The sequence below is a fragment of the Clarias gariepinus genome, chromosome 4 (genome assembly GCF_024256425.1).
Source record: "Clarias gariepinus isolate MV-2021 ecotype Netherlands chromosome 4, CGAR_prim_01v2, whole genome shotgun sequence".
NCBI lineage: Eukaryota > Metazoa > Chordata > Actinopteri > Siluriformes > Clariidae > Clarias > Clarias gariepinus.
Window position 1 is genome coordinate 17,722,777 of NC_071103.1, and position 21,563 is coordinate 17,744,339.

The window sequence follows — 21,563 nt, forward strand, 5'->3', positions numbered from 1 at the left end:
TTAAGTTAATAAATTTTTGCGCACTAGCATAGCACACTGGGAATTAATTCAAATAAAGCTTGTTTTCTAAAATATATTTCTATTATATGTTTAAAATGTGTTGCTTTTTACTGTTTGTAAGAGCAAAGGGATAAAGTAGTTAGTTAAACATAAAAAAACGAGGAAAAAAGGCAGGGGGCCTAATAATGTTTCTTTATAAATAAAGACTATCCCCAATAATAATAATAATAATAATATGGCGGCACGATGGCATAATGACTTAGTAGAACAGTGGCCTGGCACTTGCAGGGTCAATGGTGTTATTCTTGCTTTGGGTCTGTGTGCATGTAGTTTGCATGTTCTCCCTGTGCTTGGTGGGTTTCCTCCAGGTGCTCTGGTTTGCTACTACAGTTCAAATACATGCTGATTGTGTTAATTGGCATTTTCAAATTACCGGTTGTGTGTGCTATGTGAGGGATTGGCACCCTGTCCACGGTCTATCCCACCCTGTGCCCATAGGCTCCAGGCCCCTTTAACCCTGTACTGGAATTAATAATATTAATAATGAAAGTTTACAAGTTTATTGTTCATGAAATCTCCTGCTAATTTTGTGAAAGCAATAAATTATATATTTTAGTTATTATTATTTCAGTGACATTTTGTTTTGTCTTTTTTAGTACTACTCCGCATGTATGCAAACTTTTTTCTTTTTACTTATTTTGAATATCTTTTTTCAATTTCATTTATTGGTTTTGAGTTTTATCTAAAAAAAACGATATTTCTCTGTATAATAGATATCAGCACACACTTCTGTATTTTCTGCTTCATTCTGCGTTACTTGTTATTTAAAAAACACACACACTGGGTTAAAAAAAGACTACGTTCGAACGTGCGTCGGTCCTCACGTGACCTGTGCGTATTGCGTCATTCCAGAGGTTGCCGTACGTGCAGACGCCCCCTGTTTGGGTTAGCTAGCTGGTTTAGGGTTTAAAATGTCTTTGAACAGAAGAATGAAGAGACAGCAGTTTAGGAAACAGTAGCTAAACACTCAATGAAGTTTCCAAGGTAAAGCCAAGAGCATTTTATTTAAATCATGTGAATTGAGCAACACAGGACTACTAATGATTTTCATAGCTAGCGTTACTGTATAATGAATGACAAAAAAGTGGCCTGTCATTTATTTTTTTTGCACATAATGTTACAGTTTAATTCCCTGGAAGCGCTTTAGATCAGCTGGTTTAGTCTCAGCGTTTAGGATGGCCACTGGCTTTATTCACCTCTGCTGTTTTAACTGTTCATATCTGTACGGATTCTAACCACAATATATGTCTGGTAATAATCACCCAGACTGACTAACGAGCCATTAGGAGTGCAGGCTAAAAAAAAGTGAACATATATCGGCAGGGCTAGCGTTAGCCAGTGAGCTAGCTGGTAAGTTTAACGTTAATGCTCCTAACTAGCGAACGTAAACCAGAACGGGCTTAGGTATTTCCTTTTACCCGTCATTATAAAACACACCGAATGCCACTGGATGTATGTGAAATGTCTTAATGTCGACCGTAAAAGTTGCAGCTGAAAGAAAATTCAGCCTTCTGCATACGCTATTATCTGTCTGCAGTGTAGCTAGCATGCTAAATGATATTAGCTGGCTGGCTACTTGCGCCAGCTAGCCACTTTTTAACGTCTTGCTATCAAACTTTCCGTGAATATGGATTAAAAAGAAAATTATTAAAAAATACCGCTACACCAAGCTGTTTGATAAAATGAGTCGTTGTCATCTAGCAGGAACTTATTCTGCACGTAAAACCAGGCCTTACTTTGGAGTGCATGTTAATTTGTATTAAAAGTTTTGTTGTTGTTTGCTGAAACCAAGTCAGTATATTTTAAGTTATGACAGCTGTTTAATTCATTATTGTCATTATTTGTCATTTTGTGGAAAGTGTTTAACACACACACACTGAAGCTGAATATCTAGTCATTTCTCTCTATATGTAGTCAGCACTCCTAAACTGTATTCACTGCATATGCAGTATCCTTATTCAAATCAAAGGTCACCTTTCACTTCCTTTTTAACCTAATAATTTGTTTATGTGCAGGAGGCGAGAGCGTGTGTGTGTCCTGAGAAAGCGTTACGTAGATCGCCTCGAACATGAGTAAGAAACCTCCAAACAGGCCTGGAATTACATTTGAAGTTGGAGCCAGAGTGGAAGCTCAAGACTATTTACAGAAATGGTAAATTGTAAAAAAAAATAAAAAAAAATAAATAAAATAATGCAGTGCATATAGTGTAATGTAGAGATTACATGTTTTTTTTTTCTCCTCTCTTTCTACCCCAACCCTGAAGGTACCCTTCACGAATAGAGAAGATTGACTATGATGAAGGGAAAATGCTTGTCCATTTTGATCGCTGGAGCCACAGATATGATGAGTGGATTTTATGGGACAGTAACAGGCTACGTCCGCTAGACCGAGCCACGCTGCGTAAAGAGGGGCTGAAAGAAGAGGAAGACGTTACTGTATGTTTTTTTTTTTTTTTTTTTTTTTTTATGAAGTAAATCGTTTGTATGCGCTATAGATTACACTGAAATAGGCAGAAAAACAGCTTAACTCAATCAATTTAGTGACCATGCTGGTTGACTAGTAAAAGCTTACTTCCACAATTTAACCTGGTCTTGTTGGTTTCTTGCTTGCAATAAGTCTGCGTTAGTCGTTTGTTTTTAGCAGTGGCCTGACAGTAGATTATAGTTTTCATTACGCAAAGTCCAGGACAGTCAGAAAGAATTTAGCTTTTATGAATGATTGGAAATGTTTTGGAAATCTAGGAGTTTGATCATAAATTGGATAAGGGTTAAATTACCATTTGATTATGCAGATGAGAATACGTGTTCCTTAGTCTCATTAACCATTTGTTAATGAGATTGTTAATTGAAATATTGTTTTGTTTTGCAAACATTTCTACCAGGAGAGACTCGGTGAGATGAGATCATCTCGCCTGCGTGAGCTTCCTGGATGTACAGAGAACACAGAGGACCAAAAAGACATGGCACACCAGAGACAAGTACCCACATCAACTGCAGATCTGCTTAGATCTGTCTTTCTAATAACTGCTTGTCTCATCACTGTTTTTTTTTTTTTTCTCCCCTCCATCAGCTGCATAATTGTAGAAACAAATATTAAGGCCAGCGCGATTTGTTTTACTATCCCATTTGATGTCATTACATCCATTCATAATGGTCAAGCTGGCTTTGAAATTGCATGGAAATGCTTGTTCACAGTGGTAGAGTACAGGTTACGCGTTATTCCATTTTGCCCCAGCAGGTCAGCAAGATCAGTTAGTGATAGCTGACGTACGTATCAGGCAGTTTCCATATTTATTTCACGTGTTTGTGTTTTTAATCTTATTACAGATAGCAGCGTTTTATTAAAAGTTAATCATTTAGAATTAGATTGTTCTGCACATCTAATCAGGATAATACCTATGTAGTAATGTTTGATAATGTTATGGATACTGTTTAGTTAGAACTATTTCTGCTGTTTCTGTTTTTACCATAATCACTGATGTAATTGCTTTCAGATTTTGCTGTTAGTACTGAAAACCTGTGAATTTTTATCAAATGTGATAAGCAAAGTAATAAAGCTGTTTCTTTAAATAATCATGTATATGTCCTCCAGTTACAGGAATTGAAAGGTGGTGAAGAAGTTCTTGCCCGATGGACAGATTGCCGCTATTATCCTGCCAAGATTGAAAGCATCAACAAAGAGGGCAAGTGTCATTTTCATGTGTCTCGTGCTACTTTATCAAATAAATCTGCTAGAGCCTGCCTAAAAATGTCCGTATTCACAGGAACCTACACGGTCCAATTTTATGATGGAGTGATTCGCTGTGTGAAACGAATCCACATTAAATCCATGCCAGAAGATGCCAAAGGACAAGTAAGAGACTTTTTAAGATGTTTGTATGATAATGCTTTCACAGAGAGATTTATTTATTTTATAACACCTTTTATTGACTCCTTAAAATAATTTCCAAGGACTTGCCTCTATGTAGATACATTTTCAAAACTGACAAGAAATCAACACTTATTTTTAATAAAATTCCTTTTTCACATCATATGTTGGGTTTGCTCAGTTACCTCAAATCTTTTTGGTGCAGGTAAATGTTTTGACAGTGAAAATAATATTCATTGTATGTTTTGTGTGTGTATCCAAAGTGGGTCCTAGTTCTGGGCAATAATATATAATTTTAGTAATTTGATAAATAATGGCACGATACATCTTTTTTGAGATATTGCTGGTATTTAAATAATAATAATAATAATAATTTTGTACATTCATAAAGCACTTTATTAGGAACACTATACTATCTCACTTCTTCGTAAAATTACTGCACATTTTTCAAAGGCACTCTTATTGGTCTGTGGATCCATGCGGTTGGATCCTAGCTATGACCCTGCCATCTGTGTGCCTCAGAGGATATTGAGATTCATTAGACCAGATATGTTTCACCAGTCTTCAACTGTCCAGGTTTTGAGAGCCTGTGCCAACTGCAGCCTCAGCTTTCTGTTTCTGGCTGACAAAAGTAGAACTTGATTGGGTCACTTTTGCTCTTGTTGCCTATTTGCCTAATGGTTAAACGTGTTTCCAGATGCTTGTCTGCTCACCATAGTTGTGGTTATTTAAGTGACTATAGCCTTTCTGTCAGCTCAAACCAATCTGACCATCCTCCATTAAACCAATAAGGTACTTCCATCCACAGAACTTCTGCTTACTAGATGTTTTTCTTTACTGCACCATTTTGAATAAGCCCTAGGCACTGGTGTGGGTGAAAATATCAGAAAATTAACAGTTTAGAAATACTCAAACCAGCCAGTTAGGAACCAGCCATGGATTAAATTATTCAGATCACATTTTCTCTATTCAGATGGTTGATTTTAGGATTAACTGAAGCTGCTAAATTGTGTCTGCATGACTATTATGCATTGTACTTCTGCGACACAATTGGCTGATTAGATAATTGAATGAATTCAAATATCCAATGAATTAGTAAGTGTGCAGGAGTTCCTAATGAAGTCTTCTGTGAGTAAAACATTATTTTAAAGTGAAGTAATAACACATTTTTATACATGTTCCAATTACCACCTATGTTAATTGTCATCTTAAATTAATCTTTGTACACTTTCTTTCCGTAAATATTTGAATCTACATGTATTGTGTGCTAATTATCCCCTTCCAAGAAATGTTAATAAAAAAAACACTGCCTTAGTGTTCCCCCTATGTTGTGGCTGCTTTTAATCTTTGCCATGAACATGGACATGTTATGTGTATGAAGCAGGATTGGATTGCCCTCGTGAAGGCAGCCACAGCTGCTGCCAAGAGTAAGGGAGCCTGTAGGCCTCGCACCAGTGCCAACAGCAACAAAGACAGGGAGGACAGAACAGAGCCCAGGCTTGATGAACTCAATGAGGAGGATAACAACGCTGATTCTGACAGACTAGGTATTAAGTGTTTATTAGTCTATTAAGAATTATTGTGTAATAATTTAGCATTGGCTATACTGTACATAATAATTACAAAACTGTCTTCTTTCCCTGTTAAGGCTCTTCTGATGAGGAAGACTGTAAGCCATCTTCTGAGGAGCTTGAGATGGCTAAAAGAAAAAAAAGAAGCAGCAGACAAGGTAGTTTTAGCAGTGTGAAAAAAGCTCGCCACAGCAAAACAGCAGGTAGAATCACCCTACTTAAATATGTCACGTTAACGTTATATCAAGTTTTAATTTTAAATGATTACCTTACAGCTTATGTATTTCTGTTAAGTAAAGTACATGGTTATTTAATTTATGCTTTGGATCACTTGTCATTGTAGCTTGTGCCAAAAATGAGAGTGACAGCAGAGAAGATCTTCCCTTAGCATCGCAGGTATGATGTAGAATTGATTTTCCTTCTAGTTACTTCTAGTTTATTTTGTTAAAGCACTTTTTTTTTTTACCATGCTAATGCTGCAGCATTAACTTTGCCATTGAATTAATTTTATATGTGTTGTTCTTCATAGAGCACTCCAACAGCTGAAACTTGCCCTGGTGAGGAGCCGTCGCAGTCTGCTGTAACACAAAGGCATCCTGCATCTGTTCCCAACACACCCCCAGGACCCTCTCGCTCTTGTAGACTAAAGCATGATTCTGGAGAATCGACCATCAGCAGCTTGAGCACAAGTACAGCTGCAGAGTCTAAACCCTCACCCGGCTCCATTCACACCCTCTCAGATGCACACACAGGTGGGTAAATCCAAAAAGTCTATTTCCATTCATTTTAGTAAACAAATGTGAAGCCATGATGACCAGACACATCATGAAAACAGCAATGCAAGTGTGAGAGAGATTGATTCATTCCATCCTTAGTCTCCATGTACATGCACTATAGTCATATAGTGCATGTAGTCATATAGTCAACATCCTTGCGCAAATTTACTTTTTACTATAACATTGTGTCCATGTGTGCGCATGCGTAAAATTTTTTTTATATTTTGTGTCCAAGTGTAGTGACTGTTATTTACTAACTGTACTGCAACAATAGCCTTGTGAACAAAAAGGTTAAAAAGACTGTACCAGTGCGAGCCATAAATCTGTTTATGTAATGCAACATCACATTTCTGCAAATCCCAAAAAAAGGGTCAAAAGCATTTACATTTAGGCATTTGGCAGTCGCTCTAATCCAGAGTAATGTAAAAAAAAAGCAAATGTCATCAGGGAGGTTTCTTGTTAAATTCACGCAAAAAGAAGATTCCAGTAACCAGACAGAGAGCAGTGATTCTGTGTGTATGTGTGCATGCGTGTGGCCCCCTCCCTCTTTTCTCTTATCTCACATAAGGCACGATATTTTCAAAGGTAAAGAGCATGTTAATTTGCTTTATTTTTACTTAATATTTTGTATTAACTATTGTTATGCGAATATTTTTGTGCTGTGGAACAAATCGTCAGTGTTTCCATTATTTCTTATGGAGAAATTTGCTTTGATATACGAGTATGTTGATATACAAGCGCACTTCCAGAATGAATTATGTTCGCAATCCAAGGTTTAACTGTACATGTGCTTTCAGAATTGTATTTCAGATTCAAACCCCTTGTGCTGTTATAATAACCTCTTGTCTTTTTCTTTTTCTGTCAATGTAGCCACGTCAAACTCGCCTCAAAGGCGCAGAAGATCTCAGCGTCTGGCAACTTCCTCTGACCCAACCTTCCCACCCTCACCATCCAGCCGGGATTCAAACCCCACCACACAACCGACTGACAGCAGTCAGAGAGCAGGTATGAGAATTCATGACACGCACAACGAAAAAAACAACAACATTTGCCTATTGGATCAAATAAGGCATTATGATGTCACCTGTGTCAGGATTGTCCTATTTTAAAACATTAAAATGTGCTGTACTTTTTAATGATGCACCAATGCCACTGACTTTATAAAAACATCTTCAGGATGTCTTTAATTTTATGAGACTATGTCTTTTGACAAGTGACACTGATGTCAAAGACAGTAGTGGTTGATCATTTTCACCTTTCTACTAGAAATCAGCTTCAGTGCTATCTGTAGTAAAATGGATAAGAAAAATTAAGTCATCTTTTTTTGTTCAAAAATTTTTTTGTCTGTTATTTCCATGTATTTCCGTTACTTAATGAAGTATTCTGTTCTTCAGGTGCTGATAATAGTTGCTTGGTGACTGCTGAATCCTCTTTAAGCAGACCAGTCACAGGTACTCCGCCGTCTTCTGTTCCATCTCCTGGACCTGCTCAGTCTGCAGTTCCTGACAAAGAAGGAATGCCTGACGTGTTGCTTGTCAGTCATACGTTAGTGGCAGAGAGATTGCCAACTGTTGTAGCAGGTAATGGAAGTGGAAGAATGGAATGAAAGTTTAGAGTTATGATTCAAAAAGTTAATATTAAATATTGATTGTCACGTTAAGTCAGTTATGTTATTATAAATATAAGATAATATTATTTAGACCTATGCTTTGTCTCTATCGTTTTCGCTTTAGCTCCTGGTCAGAAAACTGCTTCCAGAACCCATAAACCCAACAGACATGCCAGAGAGCCCAGTATGTAATAAAATTCACATTAAATATAAACTTCAAAGGAGTCAATTTGATCATTTTCTCTTGCATCACAGTTGTTTTAAGTTAAATTTGATTCCTTACCATTTTTGTTGCAGTAATAAATACCAAGCGATCCGATGACCCCATGTCTCCTAATGAGTCTCTGGTTGACCTGGACCACAATAAGTTCAAATGTCAAATTCCAGGCTGCTCTAAAGCCTTTCGCAAAGCCAAGCTGCTGGATTACCATCTTAAATATTACCACAATAATGAGAAAGAGCTGGAGAGTGAAATATGTTCACCTGAAAGAGGAGGTCGCACCAGGGCCACATCTACTTCTGTACCCACGAGCAGCCTAGTTGAGATACCCGACAGCAAAAGGCGCAGGACAGTCTCCACATCCTCCTGTATGTGCAAATATATTTTGGGAAATATATACGTAAACTCTTGTCTTTTTGTTTTGTTAAAAGCCTAATAAATGACTTTCTGTCTTTATCTATGTAAAACTTTTAGAGCCAGAATACATAACAGTGCAGTAGTAAATTATATCAGCTAATGTATTCAGTGTATAGTGATTCTAATACTTCTGTAAGTGTTTTTTTGTGCTTGAGACAACCAAAGGGCTTAACATTGTCATTCCTTTTTTATAGCTTTGTCTTCTCAGGGACAGATGTTACAGCTGGACTGTGCTGGCTCTTGTCTGAAGCCCCCAAAGTTTTGTAGGAAAAAGCATTCGTCTGCCTCTGTCAGCTCAGACAGCACTGAAGTCTCACTGCCCCCTTTTCCCAGAGAAAAGGCTTACGAGACTTTTAATGATAAGATCTTCAAGAGGGTCACTGAAAAGGACAAACATCTGGATCAAGGTTTGTATTAGGCACAGACCGTGAGCTATGAACATTTCACAGATCTAAAATGTGCATAACAATGTACAGTTCAATATATATTTAGTTGTGCTTGGTGGCATGATTCTTGTGATGTCACTCCCTTCACAGTAATAACTGTTATGGCTTACCACTCTCTAGCTGTGATAGTTTGCAGCAGACATAAGCACTCTCACTTAAGTGTTTTATGTGAAACTTTTCCCCCCAGGACTATGTATGAAACCTGAAAGGAAATTCAAAATAGAAGAGAAATGCCAGCTTATCGGTAAGCTCCTTTGGTCTGCTGTGTTTTTGTGTTGAAAGAACTTATCTTCTTACACCTTCTCCATAATTTAATGAAATGTTGCTTCCTTTGTCAGGGAAAAAGAGGGATAAAGAACGCAGAGATAGAAAAGAAAAAGACCCTTTCAAACTCAAACAGAAGAAAAAGAAAAAGAAGAAGAAGAAATCCAAGCAGTACTGTAAGACATCTGTCTAATATTTAAAGGGATTCTAGATTTTAATTTTTATTTTTTTGATGTCCAGTTTTATTGTTTATATTTAAATGTGTTGTGTACAGTATTATGCACAGATCAAGGTTGAATAAAAAAAGCATCAAATGTCAGACTGTTTATGTTTAAAGTATTTAATCTGATAAAATTACTTCAGCTGAGGAAAGTTGATGTGCAAAGGTTTGGAAAATCCGTAACAGTTGGATTTGTCATTTTTATTTTCAAGTTGGATCTTAGCATAAAGGACCTTTTAGGCATTGCCAACATACCTTTACACTTACTGTCATATCGTTAAACAATCCATAAGCTTATTAAGGATTAGAGAAAGAAACATCCAAACTACTGCAGAAGCATTTGTGCAAAGGTTTAATGCTTGTCATCTTCACCCAGGTTACTCTGATATGGAAGACACTTCCATGTCTTACTTGGAGAGATCCACATATTTACTTCATCGCTCTTCCTCTAGCTCCTTTACTAAACACTCAGCCTTCCAGTTTCCTCGTGCCATACTGTCAGTCGACCTCACAGGAGAGAGTGAGTATTTAGATTTTTTTAACGTGAAGCCAAAAACAGTAAAAAGTTTTCTAGTGCTTAACAACTGTTTGATTTTTCTCAAACACTTTAATTCTCAAACTGTTTATGTCTTTCCAGACCTATCTGACATTGACTTCTTAGAGGACTCCACCACAGAGTCTCTGCTGTTTAGTGGTGATGAATACAACCAGGATCTGGACTCTCTCACAATGGAGGATTTCCAGGATGAGGAAGACGAATCTGCCAACGAGATTGTCCGTTGCATTTGTGAAATGGATGAAGAGAATGGCTTTATGATTCAGGTGGGCATGTGTAAAGTCAAGTCAGTTAAATATATATATATTTTTTTTACAATGGTCATTGTCGCAGCTCTACAAATCAAAAAGGACATTAGGGAAATGTGTATGAAGAGAGAAAATATGTAAAAATCTAAATTTATCAGGTTTGCAATAACCACAAAAAAAAATGTGTGTGTATATATATATATATATATATATATATATATATATATATATATATATATAAATAAATAATTTCCCTTAGATGTGCGACTGCGCCTCCATCAACAGCGGGTGAAACGTATCTTTCTCACTCTCTCTCTCTCTCTCTCTCTCTTTCTCTCTCTCTCTCTCTCTCTCTCTCTCTCTCTCTATATATATATATATATATATATATATATATATATATATATATATATATATAGATAGATAGATATTATATATATAATTTTATTTTCCTATTTATGGAAACTTAAGGCTTACACCTTACACTGGATTACCAGGTTACTAACTAAGTACTATTAATCAATCTATTATTATTATTATTATTTGTGACCCTGTCCAGTAGTTATGGATTCAATCGTATATCATAGTAAGGGAAGTCACATATCCTTGTGAATAGCTTATGGAAAAGATTTTGTTCTTGTTTAAAAGTGTCACTAGAGGGAGATCTGAGCCTGTAGTGTGTGTTTTGAAGATCCTCCCTGAATATTTTAAGCTCAAGACTTGTTAACTTATCATGACCTTGAAAATCTTCTGAGCTGCAGGCTTATACACTATTTTTAGGAAAGCTGCTAAATACTAAAAGTGAATTCTATGTACGTGTTCATCCTTTTGAAGTATTTATCATTGTTTTTTTATTCTGTTTAAAATGTGTCTTTGGCTAGATTAAGTAATTCTGTCAGTTATGTGCACTTGATGCATTGTTTTTCCCCTCCTTCAGTGTGAGGAGTGTATGTGCTGGCAGCATAGTGTGTGTATGGGACTGCTTGAGGACAGTATACCTGAACAGTATATTTGCTACATCTGTAGAGACCCACCAGGTAAATAAACCTCCCACATGTGCACCTACACAACAAACAAAAAAAAAAAATACAGAAATGTATGTGAGTAAATTAGGACAAAATTCACCACTTGACTTCTTATAGGTGTCATAATAAAGATGTTTTCAATAATATAAAATAATTTGTTGGTATATAAGGACAAAGATGGAGCGCCAAATATCGTCACGATAAAGACTGGCTGTATAAGGGTCACATGTACGGCTTATCCTTACTTACGGAGAACTACTCACATCAAAACGCTAAGAAGATTGTGGCTACCCATCAGTTACTGGCTGATGTCTACAGTGTTAAAAAGGTGCTTCATGGCCTACAGCTCAAGATGGACATTTTACAGTAAGAGGAATTATTACTGAGTCTGTGTGAATAAGAGGCAAACAAACAAAACTGAGAAAGCATTGTTGGTAAACTGTAAAAGTTCTTTGTATTTCTGCAGGCATGTTTGATCACCATTTGTAGATGTTTGCAAAGGTGTCTGTTTACACATAATGTATGATTAATTTTATTTATTTAAAAAATCCACCACCCTTTAAATCCCTTACATTATATTTATAACATAATATTATATTGGGTCATATAAATAAGTTGAATGTTTAATATGTGTCTGCCATGAAATTCTGTAAAGCTGATATGGCAATAAACCCTTATACAAACAAATGCACAATGTAAAGGTATGCACTAGGGGGCACTATTACAAGTTACAAAACAGAATGTACAAGAAACAAGGGGGAATGTGTACAGGATACAAAAAATACATAAATTCTTAGAGTTGCACCTTTTCTCCCAGCCAATTAAACTGCTCTTTTTGGATGTAGCTCTAGTTCTAACTTAAGTTAAGAAATCCAGTGCTATCTAACTATTTAGCATTTGTTTGACCAAATAGAAAGAATTGAGTAAAAAGCTTTGTTTGTTTTGTAGTGATTGGTTACTCTAACCCCAGCAATTCTTCTTACTTTTGAATCATATAAGCTTGTTTTCTAACATCAATTTCTACTCCAAAGGAATAAACACAACCCCAGTTTACATTTGTGGGCTCGTTCTTGGGTAAACTCTGACGAGGACCAACCTATGGGCGGAGTTCCAGACTGCATCACGTTTCAGCAGCGAGTCAACCAGAACTTAAATCCTGAAACCTATATTGCCAGTGAGCACAGCTACCAAAAGCCTTCAGGCACGGGCCACCAACACAAACATGAGCAGGGCTTCCAGGCTGGCTCTCAGACACTGTCATTTGTACCAAAGGAAGAGGAGGTTAGTTTCATGATCACTGGTGAGCTAGAAGTTATTAAAGTATCCAAAGTTAATTTTTCACACTAATGCATGCGCACACACGCTCAGGGTATGACGTTTTTTCCCTATGAATGTATTGTTTTACAACTTTGTGTTAAATGTAAACATCACACCAGATGCTACTGTTAAAACTGGGCAAACTGAAATGGCTTCCATTCTAAAGTCTGAATGCTCTCTATGTGTGGGTGCAGGTGAGCAGTGCCATCTCATTGTCTGGTTGTGTGAGCGAGAGCAGCTCAGGTCAGGTGGAGCAGGCCAGAAACTGTCTACAATGGCAGATGAACCTCCTCACACACATCGAAGACGTTCAGAACCAGGTGGCTGGCCGCATGGATCTCATTGAGAAAGAGCTAGATGGTGAGGTTGCCAATACATTTTCTACAATAATAGATATTTCTGTAAATGTTCTCTGTGCATTAGGACAGGATGTCCTACATGTTTGCATGAGTTTCACATGTTTTTGTTGAGGTTGAATGTTACTCTTAATTTTACTTGAGATATTGACTGTATTAGTGTGTGATTCATTTTATTGTGTATTCCTACCTTTTTGTGCAGTAATCATTAAGGCCAACTATATGGTTAACCTACCTGCCACACTTTTTGCACAAACAGTCCACTTGTGGGTTTTCTGACTTATTTTCAGGCACATAATTAATGCAAAAATATATATTTTTTTACCTTGACAACTACTAAATAAATGTTTCATTTCTGATCCTGCTCCCGCTTTGGGTTCAGTGTTGGAGAGCTGGTTGGATTTCACGGGAGAACTGGAGCCTCCGGATCCTTTGGCCAGACTGCCTCAGCTTAAATGGCGAATGAAACAGCTGCTGATGGACTTGGGGAAAGTGCAACAGATGAGCACAATGTGCTCTGTGTGAGCATGGTCACAGGTTGGAGGAAAACACTTAAGGGCTGTGCTTGTGGGTGTGTTTGTGAGGACCTTTAGGCCACAAAAGCACATACTTGCAGATCCTTATGCACAGTGCATGTGATGATTCTGTACAATGGCTTTTTTCCCCTGGTGAGAATTAAGAGAATCATAGGACAAGCAAGACCTGTGTTCCAAATAAAGATCTAAACCATGCAGTGTTCAAGTGCTTACGATCTCAACAGTGCATGAAGAAAAGGACAATGTTCACATTATCAGCTTATGCAGATCAACATGGTATGTTTACTTGCACCACTCGCCATCAGCAGAGAATTAAAATATCTTTCAAAAATAAAAAAAATACATGAGCAAAGTGGTGTTTTCTTTGTTATAAATGTTTTTCAAAATAATACTTCACAGAAAGACCCACAGATTCTGTCATAACAGAATATTTAAAACCGATTCATCCTTACAGTTTTTGTTGGTCTCAAAGAAGTTAAAAAAGTATGGTCCTTAAATGCTGTGTGTGTTTGTGTTAAGGAAATGTATTTGGAAGACTGTGATGTTTCTCTGCTTTTTTTTTTTTTTTTTTTTTTTAACACTTTTAAGGATTAAATTGCTTTAGAAATACCAGGTACGTAGAATTTCTTTGAACCAGTTTCCTAAGACCCACACAGGCTAAACTGCCACCGCATAATTTTAAGAATTAAATAACCTTCAACGCATGTTTGGAGATTTCCTGTGGCAGTGTCCACATTATTTTAAAATAATTAATTGGTTGTTTGCAGTACTAGTTAGCCTTGATGATGTGCTGCTGAGCAATTCATTCAAACAAATAATTTGGTTCAGGCAGCTAGTCCAGAATGGGCATATACCCTTTTTCATCTTCTGCTGTTAGAATCCTATTATCCAAGGTTTTGCTTTTGAGAGCTTTTGAGTGTCATTTTGCCCCCAGTGTAGTAAGCTAGGTTGGAGCTGAAGGTAAATGCATTTAACAATAAATTACATTCAATGTATATAATGCTTCTATGTACTGTAAAGAACAGAAAAGTAAACGAGGCCTAGCAGGACAATATATACTTGAACATGTTTGTTTATTCAACATTTATATTAATCTGTATAAAAGTGTCTAGATCTGAGTTGATTTTGATGAGATACCAGCTGTACATTAGAGTTTATTTAAAATATTGATGCAACTAACTTTATGTATTCAATAAAAGATATTCTCACTATTTACTTTACTATTTTTTTCTCACTATGTAGTACTGACCACTGTTTACATACCTGCTTTACTGTGCTCTCTAGTACATTTTATTTATTGTGGTTGTTGCTTTTTCACATCTGACACAATGTTAAAGTGTGCATCCAGCAATTTAAGATTCTAATAAGAACATACAGTGCGTTCTTTATCCATTTTTGTTTTTTTTAAATGCCTCAAGGCGTAAAAATGTGTATGAGTGAAACTAGCATAATGTCATGATGATCCTCGAGACAAAAATCAACAAATATGCTTATTAATAAAGAAAAGAGATGGGATATTCCAGCTAAAAGAGTAAAATAGTCACTAATTGTGATGTCTGCAAAGTAATTTGGGCTGTCACAAGTTATAAAATAAAGTAGTATGGGGAAAAACATGCCTATGTGAATATATTTGTTTTTAAATAAAGGCATTGAACGCATGGGTGAGTCATTTACTTATGGATAAATGTGCACAAACAATCCCTCCTCCCCTGATGTTTAAAATTTTATAAATTTCTTACCTAATTGTTAATAGATATAAATATTATATATATGTTGTGTGTGTATATATATATATATATATATATATATATATATATATATATATATATATATATATATATATATATATAATTAAAAAAAAAATATATATATAGATAGATAGATGAATATAACTCTACTTGTGTATAAAAATGTTCAGTAGTCACATATGTAACATTAATTCAACATATCTAGTCCTGACAAAGTTCCTATTGTAAAGTGGGTACTATTTAAAAAAAAAAAAACACTCAAAGTACCAAGCCAAGCTTGGCTGCACAGTTTATCATGGTGTATGATCTTAAAGTGTTTGTACTCGCCAGAAGAGCTTTATGTTTTAAGAGCGATGAGGTCAGCGACTTTTGAAGTGCCATACAGCAATGACAGTGCAGATCTGCAGTGTATATAAGCCTGTGATGTGGCTGCTCTCAGTAGGTATACACTTGCATTAAGGACGGAGCAGGTGTAAGAAGATGTACCTCTATTGCATTTTGTTTTTGCTTAGCAGCTTCTGTTTTACTCAGTGCAAAATTTCAGGTAAGACTATATGCCTACATACTTATTCCTTAATTATTTCTCATATTTATGAGCAACACTGACGCTGAAACTCTTGAAAGCAGGCATGTATACTGTATGCAGTTTACCCTAACATCCTGTAGTATTCAAAGTGCTTATAGATACCTGACCATTAATATCCATATTCGCTTCTTAAGCATCACATCCCACTTACAGTCCTGGGGTTCAAGTCAATGATGATGTAGTTTAATTCTGGCATCAACATTGTTTGTGTCTCGTCTCTGGTCCAGAGTACCAGTTGGAGTCAGAGGTTGGGAGTCAGTGCGAACAGCTGAGAGCTGTTGGAGCGGCACAACAGCAGGACCATGTTCCCCAGTGCTCAGAGGATGGTCGTTACAGGTGCACTACAAGTGAACTAATGTGCTGATGTATTTAAAGAATTCATTAAAGCAAATGCTTATTGGTGACTACAATTTAAGATGTATTAGATATTACCTGAAGAACGTGTGTCTTTAGACATGTGCAGTGTAATCGTCTTGGGGAGTGTTGGTGTGTCAATGGAGATGGAAGTGAAATTTCTGGTAGCCGGCAGAATACATCTGTCGTGCATTGTAAGTGGTTAAAGTGTTAAATATACTTATGTGTGACCCTTATTAAGCTCCTATGATAGTTTTGAAATAAATATAATGACCCAAATGGAGTGTGGGCAACATTAGCTGGACATGCTCTCTGGACAGGTGTATTATTTTTACCCAATGACTATTTTACTTCAGGTCTGACATCCTGCCAGCTGCAGAGGCAGAGGGCATTGCTGAGCCAAGACACTGATCTGGTACCTCGATGCATGGAATCGGGCGAGTACCAGCCTGTTCAGTGTGATGGAGCTTTAGGCCAGTGCTGGTGTGTGGACCTGGAGGGCATGGAGATCTATGGCACAAGGCAAAATGGCAGGCCATCAGAGTGTGAGTGGGTTGTTAATTCCATCATGGTATATTTGAATACTGCTTTCTTTCCCAGGCCTAATTTGAAAGATGCTGCAAGATGCATTTGCATCCTGTAACTGATATGCTGGTATTATTATGTACTTATTTTTTGTATAAAAAAACAAAAAAAAAAACATCATGAATGTTGAGAACTTCTAGTTTATATGAGTGGAACCTATCAACTAATCTGAGATGTTTTTTTTTTTGTTTGTTTTTTTTAAATATAACTTTAAAAAACTGACATTTTAGCTTGTTAAATGTCTGTATGGCATCTGCTTCAGTCCCGATTCACCAATGTATAGTTTTGATTTTACATTTCCTCAAATAATTTACAGGAACTGTTCCTGTAAATTTATTTAACAAATGTATATTATTATTATAATATATATTATTATATTATTATTATTTTTTTATTATGCGGCCTTTACTAGAGAGGAGTTGCAGAACCACTTTCTACACTTGTGATCTGATCTAAATAATGTTATTTTTGTATTTAAAAAAAACTTTCTATCAGGCCCAGGTGCGTGTCATGTGAGGGAGCGTAGGCTTCTCCACGGCGTTGGAGAGCCGTCTCCCCCTCAGTGTTCAGATGACGGAAATTTTCTTCCTGTGCAGTGCAAGTTGATTAACACCACTGACATGATGGTCTTTGATCTGTTACATACCTTCAACAGGTAAGACACCATGCTGCAATAGTATACATCAGTGGTGTTAGCATTCCTACACTCTCACCATTTATTTAGAAATATAAACTGCTTTCTTTTAGAACTGCAGTTCTAAAGTTACACAAATCTAATTTCCATTAACCATGCATGGTAATCTAAAGACATTATTTGCAGGAATAGGTTGACTAGTCTGAAAATTCCAGCACATTCCTTCCAGCATAGTCTCTCTTAAAATGGGCGTAAGGTAGCTTTGGTGTTTCAGGCATAGTATAGTGTACAGATGTTGACAAATACTGTTTGTATGAGGCCATATAGTGCAGGACTCGTCAATATAAAGGATGATCCACAAGAACGGTGTGGACAAGAAAGGGTGGATTGAGATCAGGATGCCTGGAAAGCTGACCACCCGCGTGTGGTGACTGGGGACGGTTCCACTTTACCATGAAGACGGTTCTGGTCTCGGCTGATGCAGACAGCTGTTCTCTGAGGACTTGTGACCGCAGTTGCTTAATAGCTCAGGACTGGACTGGAATTTCCTCTATTCTGGCTGAGCCTCCAATAACGAATTGGAGTCCATATTAACTAAAGGCTTCCAGCATAAACTCACACAGTAATAACACACAGTATTATTACTTCACCTCACACTCAGTATGACTGCAAAACAGTACCTACCATCTGTTATCACCCAATTGTGATGAGAAAATGAGAACATATTCCCTGTTGAGTCTGGTTCTTCCCAATGTTTCTTCCTACTGCCACCTCCGGGTATTTTTCTTGCCACCTTCGCCCTCTGCTGGCTCTTCAGGGACTACCTAATTAATTTGATTCATACACATTTTTCACATTTTAATACAAATTTTCTTTTGATTGTGTAAAGCTGCTTTGCGACAATAACAATTGTTATAAGTGCTATACAAATAAAATTGAATTGAAGTGAATTTAACTGACAGTTTGAATCATGGCCTACCCTTGTTGATGAGTACGGCCTAACAAAAAAGAGTTTTGTTAAGGCCTATTTCAGTAGTTCACAATTTCTTTCTATGCATAATAATCCATGACTTCTTTTAGAATGTCTCATTATATTAAATTACTGCAATCTCTTGACATATCACACATACATTTGGCTTTTTTCCAGGTAATTTCGATTTTTGTCTGTAGCTATGAGCAAATATCATTGAGGCAATTAATTTGTAGATGTGTTTAATACAAAATACGCCTTTTGCCATTTAAACACGATGCACTAAGACAGACTGCTTATATCTTCAAATAAAATGGAAAAATTGCAGTGTTAACTGCTGGGCCACCGATCATTCTAAAAGAGTAAAATACCTAAAACTTGATTTCTACATTATCCACCCAAAATATCATTCTCATTCTCTATACCTCTTATCCTAGAACCTTTTACAGGGTTCGGGGCAGGGTACACCCTGGAAGGAGTGTTAATCCATTGCAATACCTAGTATTTTCATTTCATTTTCTAAGTACCTCAGTGTAGTAATTGTTTAGATGTCTATTTTTATTATATATACAGTATATATATATATATATATATATATATATATATATATATATATATATATATTTTTTTTTTTTAACTGAGCAGTTATGTGGTACTTGTTTGCCTTAGATTTCCAGAGCTCTTCCAGACATTCAGTGGTTTTAGAAAGGCTTTCCCGGAACTGTCCAGCTACTGTTACTGTGCTGATACGCGAGGCAGAGAGCTACCCAAAACTGGTGAGACAAAACTGTGTACATCAATTTAGCATCACGACTCTGATTCAGCTAAAGAGAGTCGACAATTTATGTTTAAAGCATTTTTAAGGTACTTTAACATGTTTCTGCCAGTATATTTATCCTAGTCTGCCATTTTCTTTTCCCCTATGCAGGACTGGAGCTGCTTCTGAGCGAGGTATATGATACAGCATTCTCAAGCCAGGATTTAGGACGCTCCTTCTCCGATTCCAATATGTATCGAATCCTACAGAGGAGATACCTTGCTGTCCAGTTGGCCTTGTCTGGGCAATTTAGATGTGAGTTTAAATACATGGATTATCTATGATTCAATAAAAATTCTAAAGTGAGGTGCGTCGTCTTTTCGTTATAACTTAAAGTTGATTTGTGTGAAGATATGTACTGGAGAATCTCTGATTATCCACCAAATGCAGTAGCTTGTTTGCTGAATACCTCTGGAATAACTGTTATGTATGATGATGTAGGTCCAACACCATGTGAAAGTGAGCAATCTGCAAGCTCTCAGGCTGGTAATGTCTTTGTGCCTTCATGTGATGCCCGTGGAAACTTCTTACCAACCCAGTGCCAGGCTGGTGGACAGTGCTGGTGTGTGGACTCTGATGGCAAGGAGATATTTGGGACTCGACAAAGTGGAGTTCCTAACTGTCGTGAGTTTTAAATAAAAAACAGCCAGTTGTGACAATGTTGAGATTTTACAGTAGATTTTGGTTTTGTCTTTGGAAGTGGTTATGTTGATGTTTATTAAAACTCTCTCTTTAAAGTTATCATGACACCGTGATAGTGGTTGTGAATTATATAATTTGATGAACATGACACTACGTGGAGCCGTTAAAAACTTGCCCAGCAGCTAAAACCTCTTTTTTGGTTCTCAGCCACGTCACAGATGTTTAAATAAAGAGCTGCTTTATGAATAAAGAATGAACAATTGTAGTCACTTTAAGATGCCCCCGGAGTTTTTGCTTAGTACGTTTACAAATATTTATTCTTCCCACATGTTGTGTTTTGTATCTAAGATTTTTTTTTATGTGCTTGCTTATGTAGGTGGCGCAGCAAAAGCCTGCTTCTCTGAAAGGAGACAAGCTCTCTCCAGACTCTTTTATGGTCCAGCTGGATACTTCAGTCAGAATAATGTTTTTTTAACATCTTCAGCCAACACGCAGAAGACCTTCTCTCCTCATATGCCATGCAGCCTTGAGTTCCAAGAGATTCTGGCCAAATCTGGTCTTTTTGGATCCTTACCTGAGTCAGAGCATTTAGATATTGGTGACATACTGGCTGAGATTGTTCAAGGATTGTTCCCCACAGGAGCTCTTGCTTTAAAGGCCTTGTCTCTCACCACGAACCCAAAGAGACTCCAGGAGAACCTTTTTGGGGGAAAGATCTTAAAAAATGCTGCTAGCTTTAACTTTACTGGTACTGTTGGTACCAGAGGCACTTTGAGATTTGGTCAGGTTTTCAGTCAGATTGGCTTGATCCAAAATGGCGAGGACCTCCTGCAGCTAGCCAGGTTCTTCTCAGATGACTCCATAAATTTAAATCTGGATCAAAATATTTCAGATTCATATGGTCGCTCTGTAAACCTTAAGCGCAACAGAGACTTGATCAGGCTTATTGGGACAGTCCTGGAAAATGAGCAGTTCTTTTCTACACTACAACAGACAATTACCTTACTAAAAGCAGAAGATAACACCCAGCTAGGACCAATTTTCCAGGCAGTGTTTCAGAAAGACATTTGTGAGTCAGCTGCTGCGCCTCTGTATGTACCTCAGTGCACTGAAGATGGCCAGTATCAAGAGATTCAGTGCCAGGGCTCAGAGTGCTGGTGTGTTGACTCTAATGGGCTAGAGATTATGGGTTCACGCTCTACTGGGTCCAGACCAAGGTGCCCATCTCAGTGTGAGAAGGAGCGCAGGATGGCCATAGGAATAAAATCCAGCAGGTCAGCGGGATCTGAGGTGTTCATTCCGAAATGCGAGAAAGATGGAGACTATGTGCCATTGCAGTGCCTTGGAAAGAGCTGCTTTTGTATGGACCACACTGGAGCTAGACACAACACACTGAGCTCTGGAGGCTCTCTACAGTGTGAGTAGTTACTCTGAATGAAGGCCATGACATGTTTAATTATAGGGCAAGCATAACAGAACAGGGCACTAAAGTTCATGTGAGGTAAGCTTTCATATAGACTTTGTAGACATCTGTGCACAAAGTGGTTTTATCTGAGTACATCTTGAGTGCAGGGAGCTCTTTTTTTACAGACGACTATTAGGTGAAAAGGCGTAATTATTACTTACGTCAAGCACCACTTTTACTCTAACGAGGCGATAGTGCTTAAACTGAAAGCAGGCATATTACAGAACAGCTACTTTAAAGCTGAAAAGCTTTCAAATGTAAATGGAATAAAAAT

At 37.2% G+C, this 21,563-nt stretch overlaps 2 protein-coding genes across 4 annotated transcripts in view; both read left to right on the plus strand.

The window, feature by feature from the left end:
* The first annotated feature begins 926 nt into the window (after nucleotides 1-926).
* phf20l1 (PHD finger protein 20 like 1) lies at nucleotides 927-14,699 on the plus strand. Of its 3 annotated transcripts, none has more exons than XM_053494847.1 (24): nucleotides 927-1,044; nucleotides 2,076-2,211; nucleotides 2,324-2,495; nucleotides 2,942-3,037; nucleotides 3,652-3,742; nucleotides 3,824-3,912; nucleotides 5,309-5,474; nucleotides 5,576-5,701; nucleotides 5,842-5,894; nucleotides 6,028-6,250; nucleotides 7,145-7,279; nucleotides 7,669-7,854; nucleotides 8,008-8,067; nucleotides 8,181-8,471; nucleotides 8,715-8,927; nucleotides 9,154-9,210; nucleotides 9,305-9,406; nucleotides 9,827-9,970; nucleotides 10,088-10,272; nucleotides 11,192-11,291; nucleotides 11,450-11,645; nucleotides 12,311-12,560; nucleotides 12,791-12,956; nucleotides 13,335-14,699. In XM_053494847.1, exons 2-24 carry the CDS (start codon nucleotides 2,129-2,131, stop codon nucleotides 13,475-13,477), a joined length of 3,327 nt encoding a protein of 1,108 aa, XP_053350822.1. In that variant the 5' UTR covers nucleotides 927-1,044; nucleotides 2,076-2,128; the 3' UTR covers nucleotides 13,478-14,699. The 3 variants fall into 3 exon arrangements, with proteins under 3 accessions (XP_053350822.1, XP_053350823.1, XP_053350824.1); XM_053494848.1 differs by having other exon boundaries at nucleotides 5,312-5,474; XM_053494849.1 differs by lacking the exon at nucleotides 2,942-3,037.
* Nucleotides 14,700-15,623: 924 nt separating this feature from the next.
* Nucleotides 15,624-21,563, plus strand: part of tg (thyroglobulin) — a 39,456-nt gene continuing 33,516 nt past the window's right edge. Inside the window, 9 exon segments of the mRNA XM_053494893.1 lie at nucleotides 15,624-15,780; nucleotides 16,050-16,158; nucleotides 16,276-16,370; nucleotides 16,533-16,721; nucleotides 17,257-17,416; nucleotides 19,035-19,141; nucleotides 19,294-19,437; nucleotides 19,624-19,806; nucleotides 20,201-21,241. Of these exon segments, the coding sequence (XP_053350868.1) occupies nucleotides 15,624-15,780; nucleotides 16,050-16,158; nucleotides 16,276-16,370; nucleotides 16,533-16,721; nucleotides 17,257-17,416; nucleotides 19,035-19,141; nucleotides 19,294-19,437; nucleotides 19,624-19,806; nucleotides 20,201-21,241 (2,185 nt within the window).

Coding starts and splice junctions, on each gene's coding strand:
- phf20l1 (XM_053494847.1), top strand. CDS start 2,129: ATGAGTAAGAAACCTCCAAACAGGCCTGGAATTACATTTGAAGTTGGA. Junction 2,496..2,941: donor AAGAAGAGGAAGACGTTACT/GTATGTTTTTTT, acceptor CATTTCTACCAG/GAGAGACTCGGTGAGATGAG. Junction 8,928..9,153: donor GGACAAACATCTGGATCAAG/GTTTGTATTAGG, acceptor TTTTCCCCCCAG/GACTATGTATGAAACCTGAA.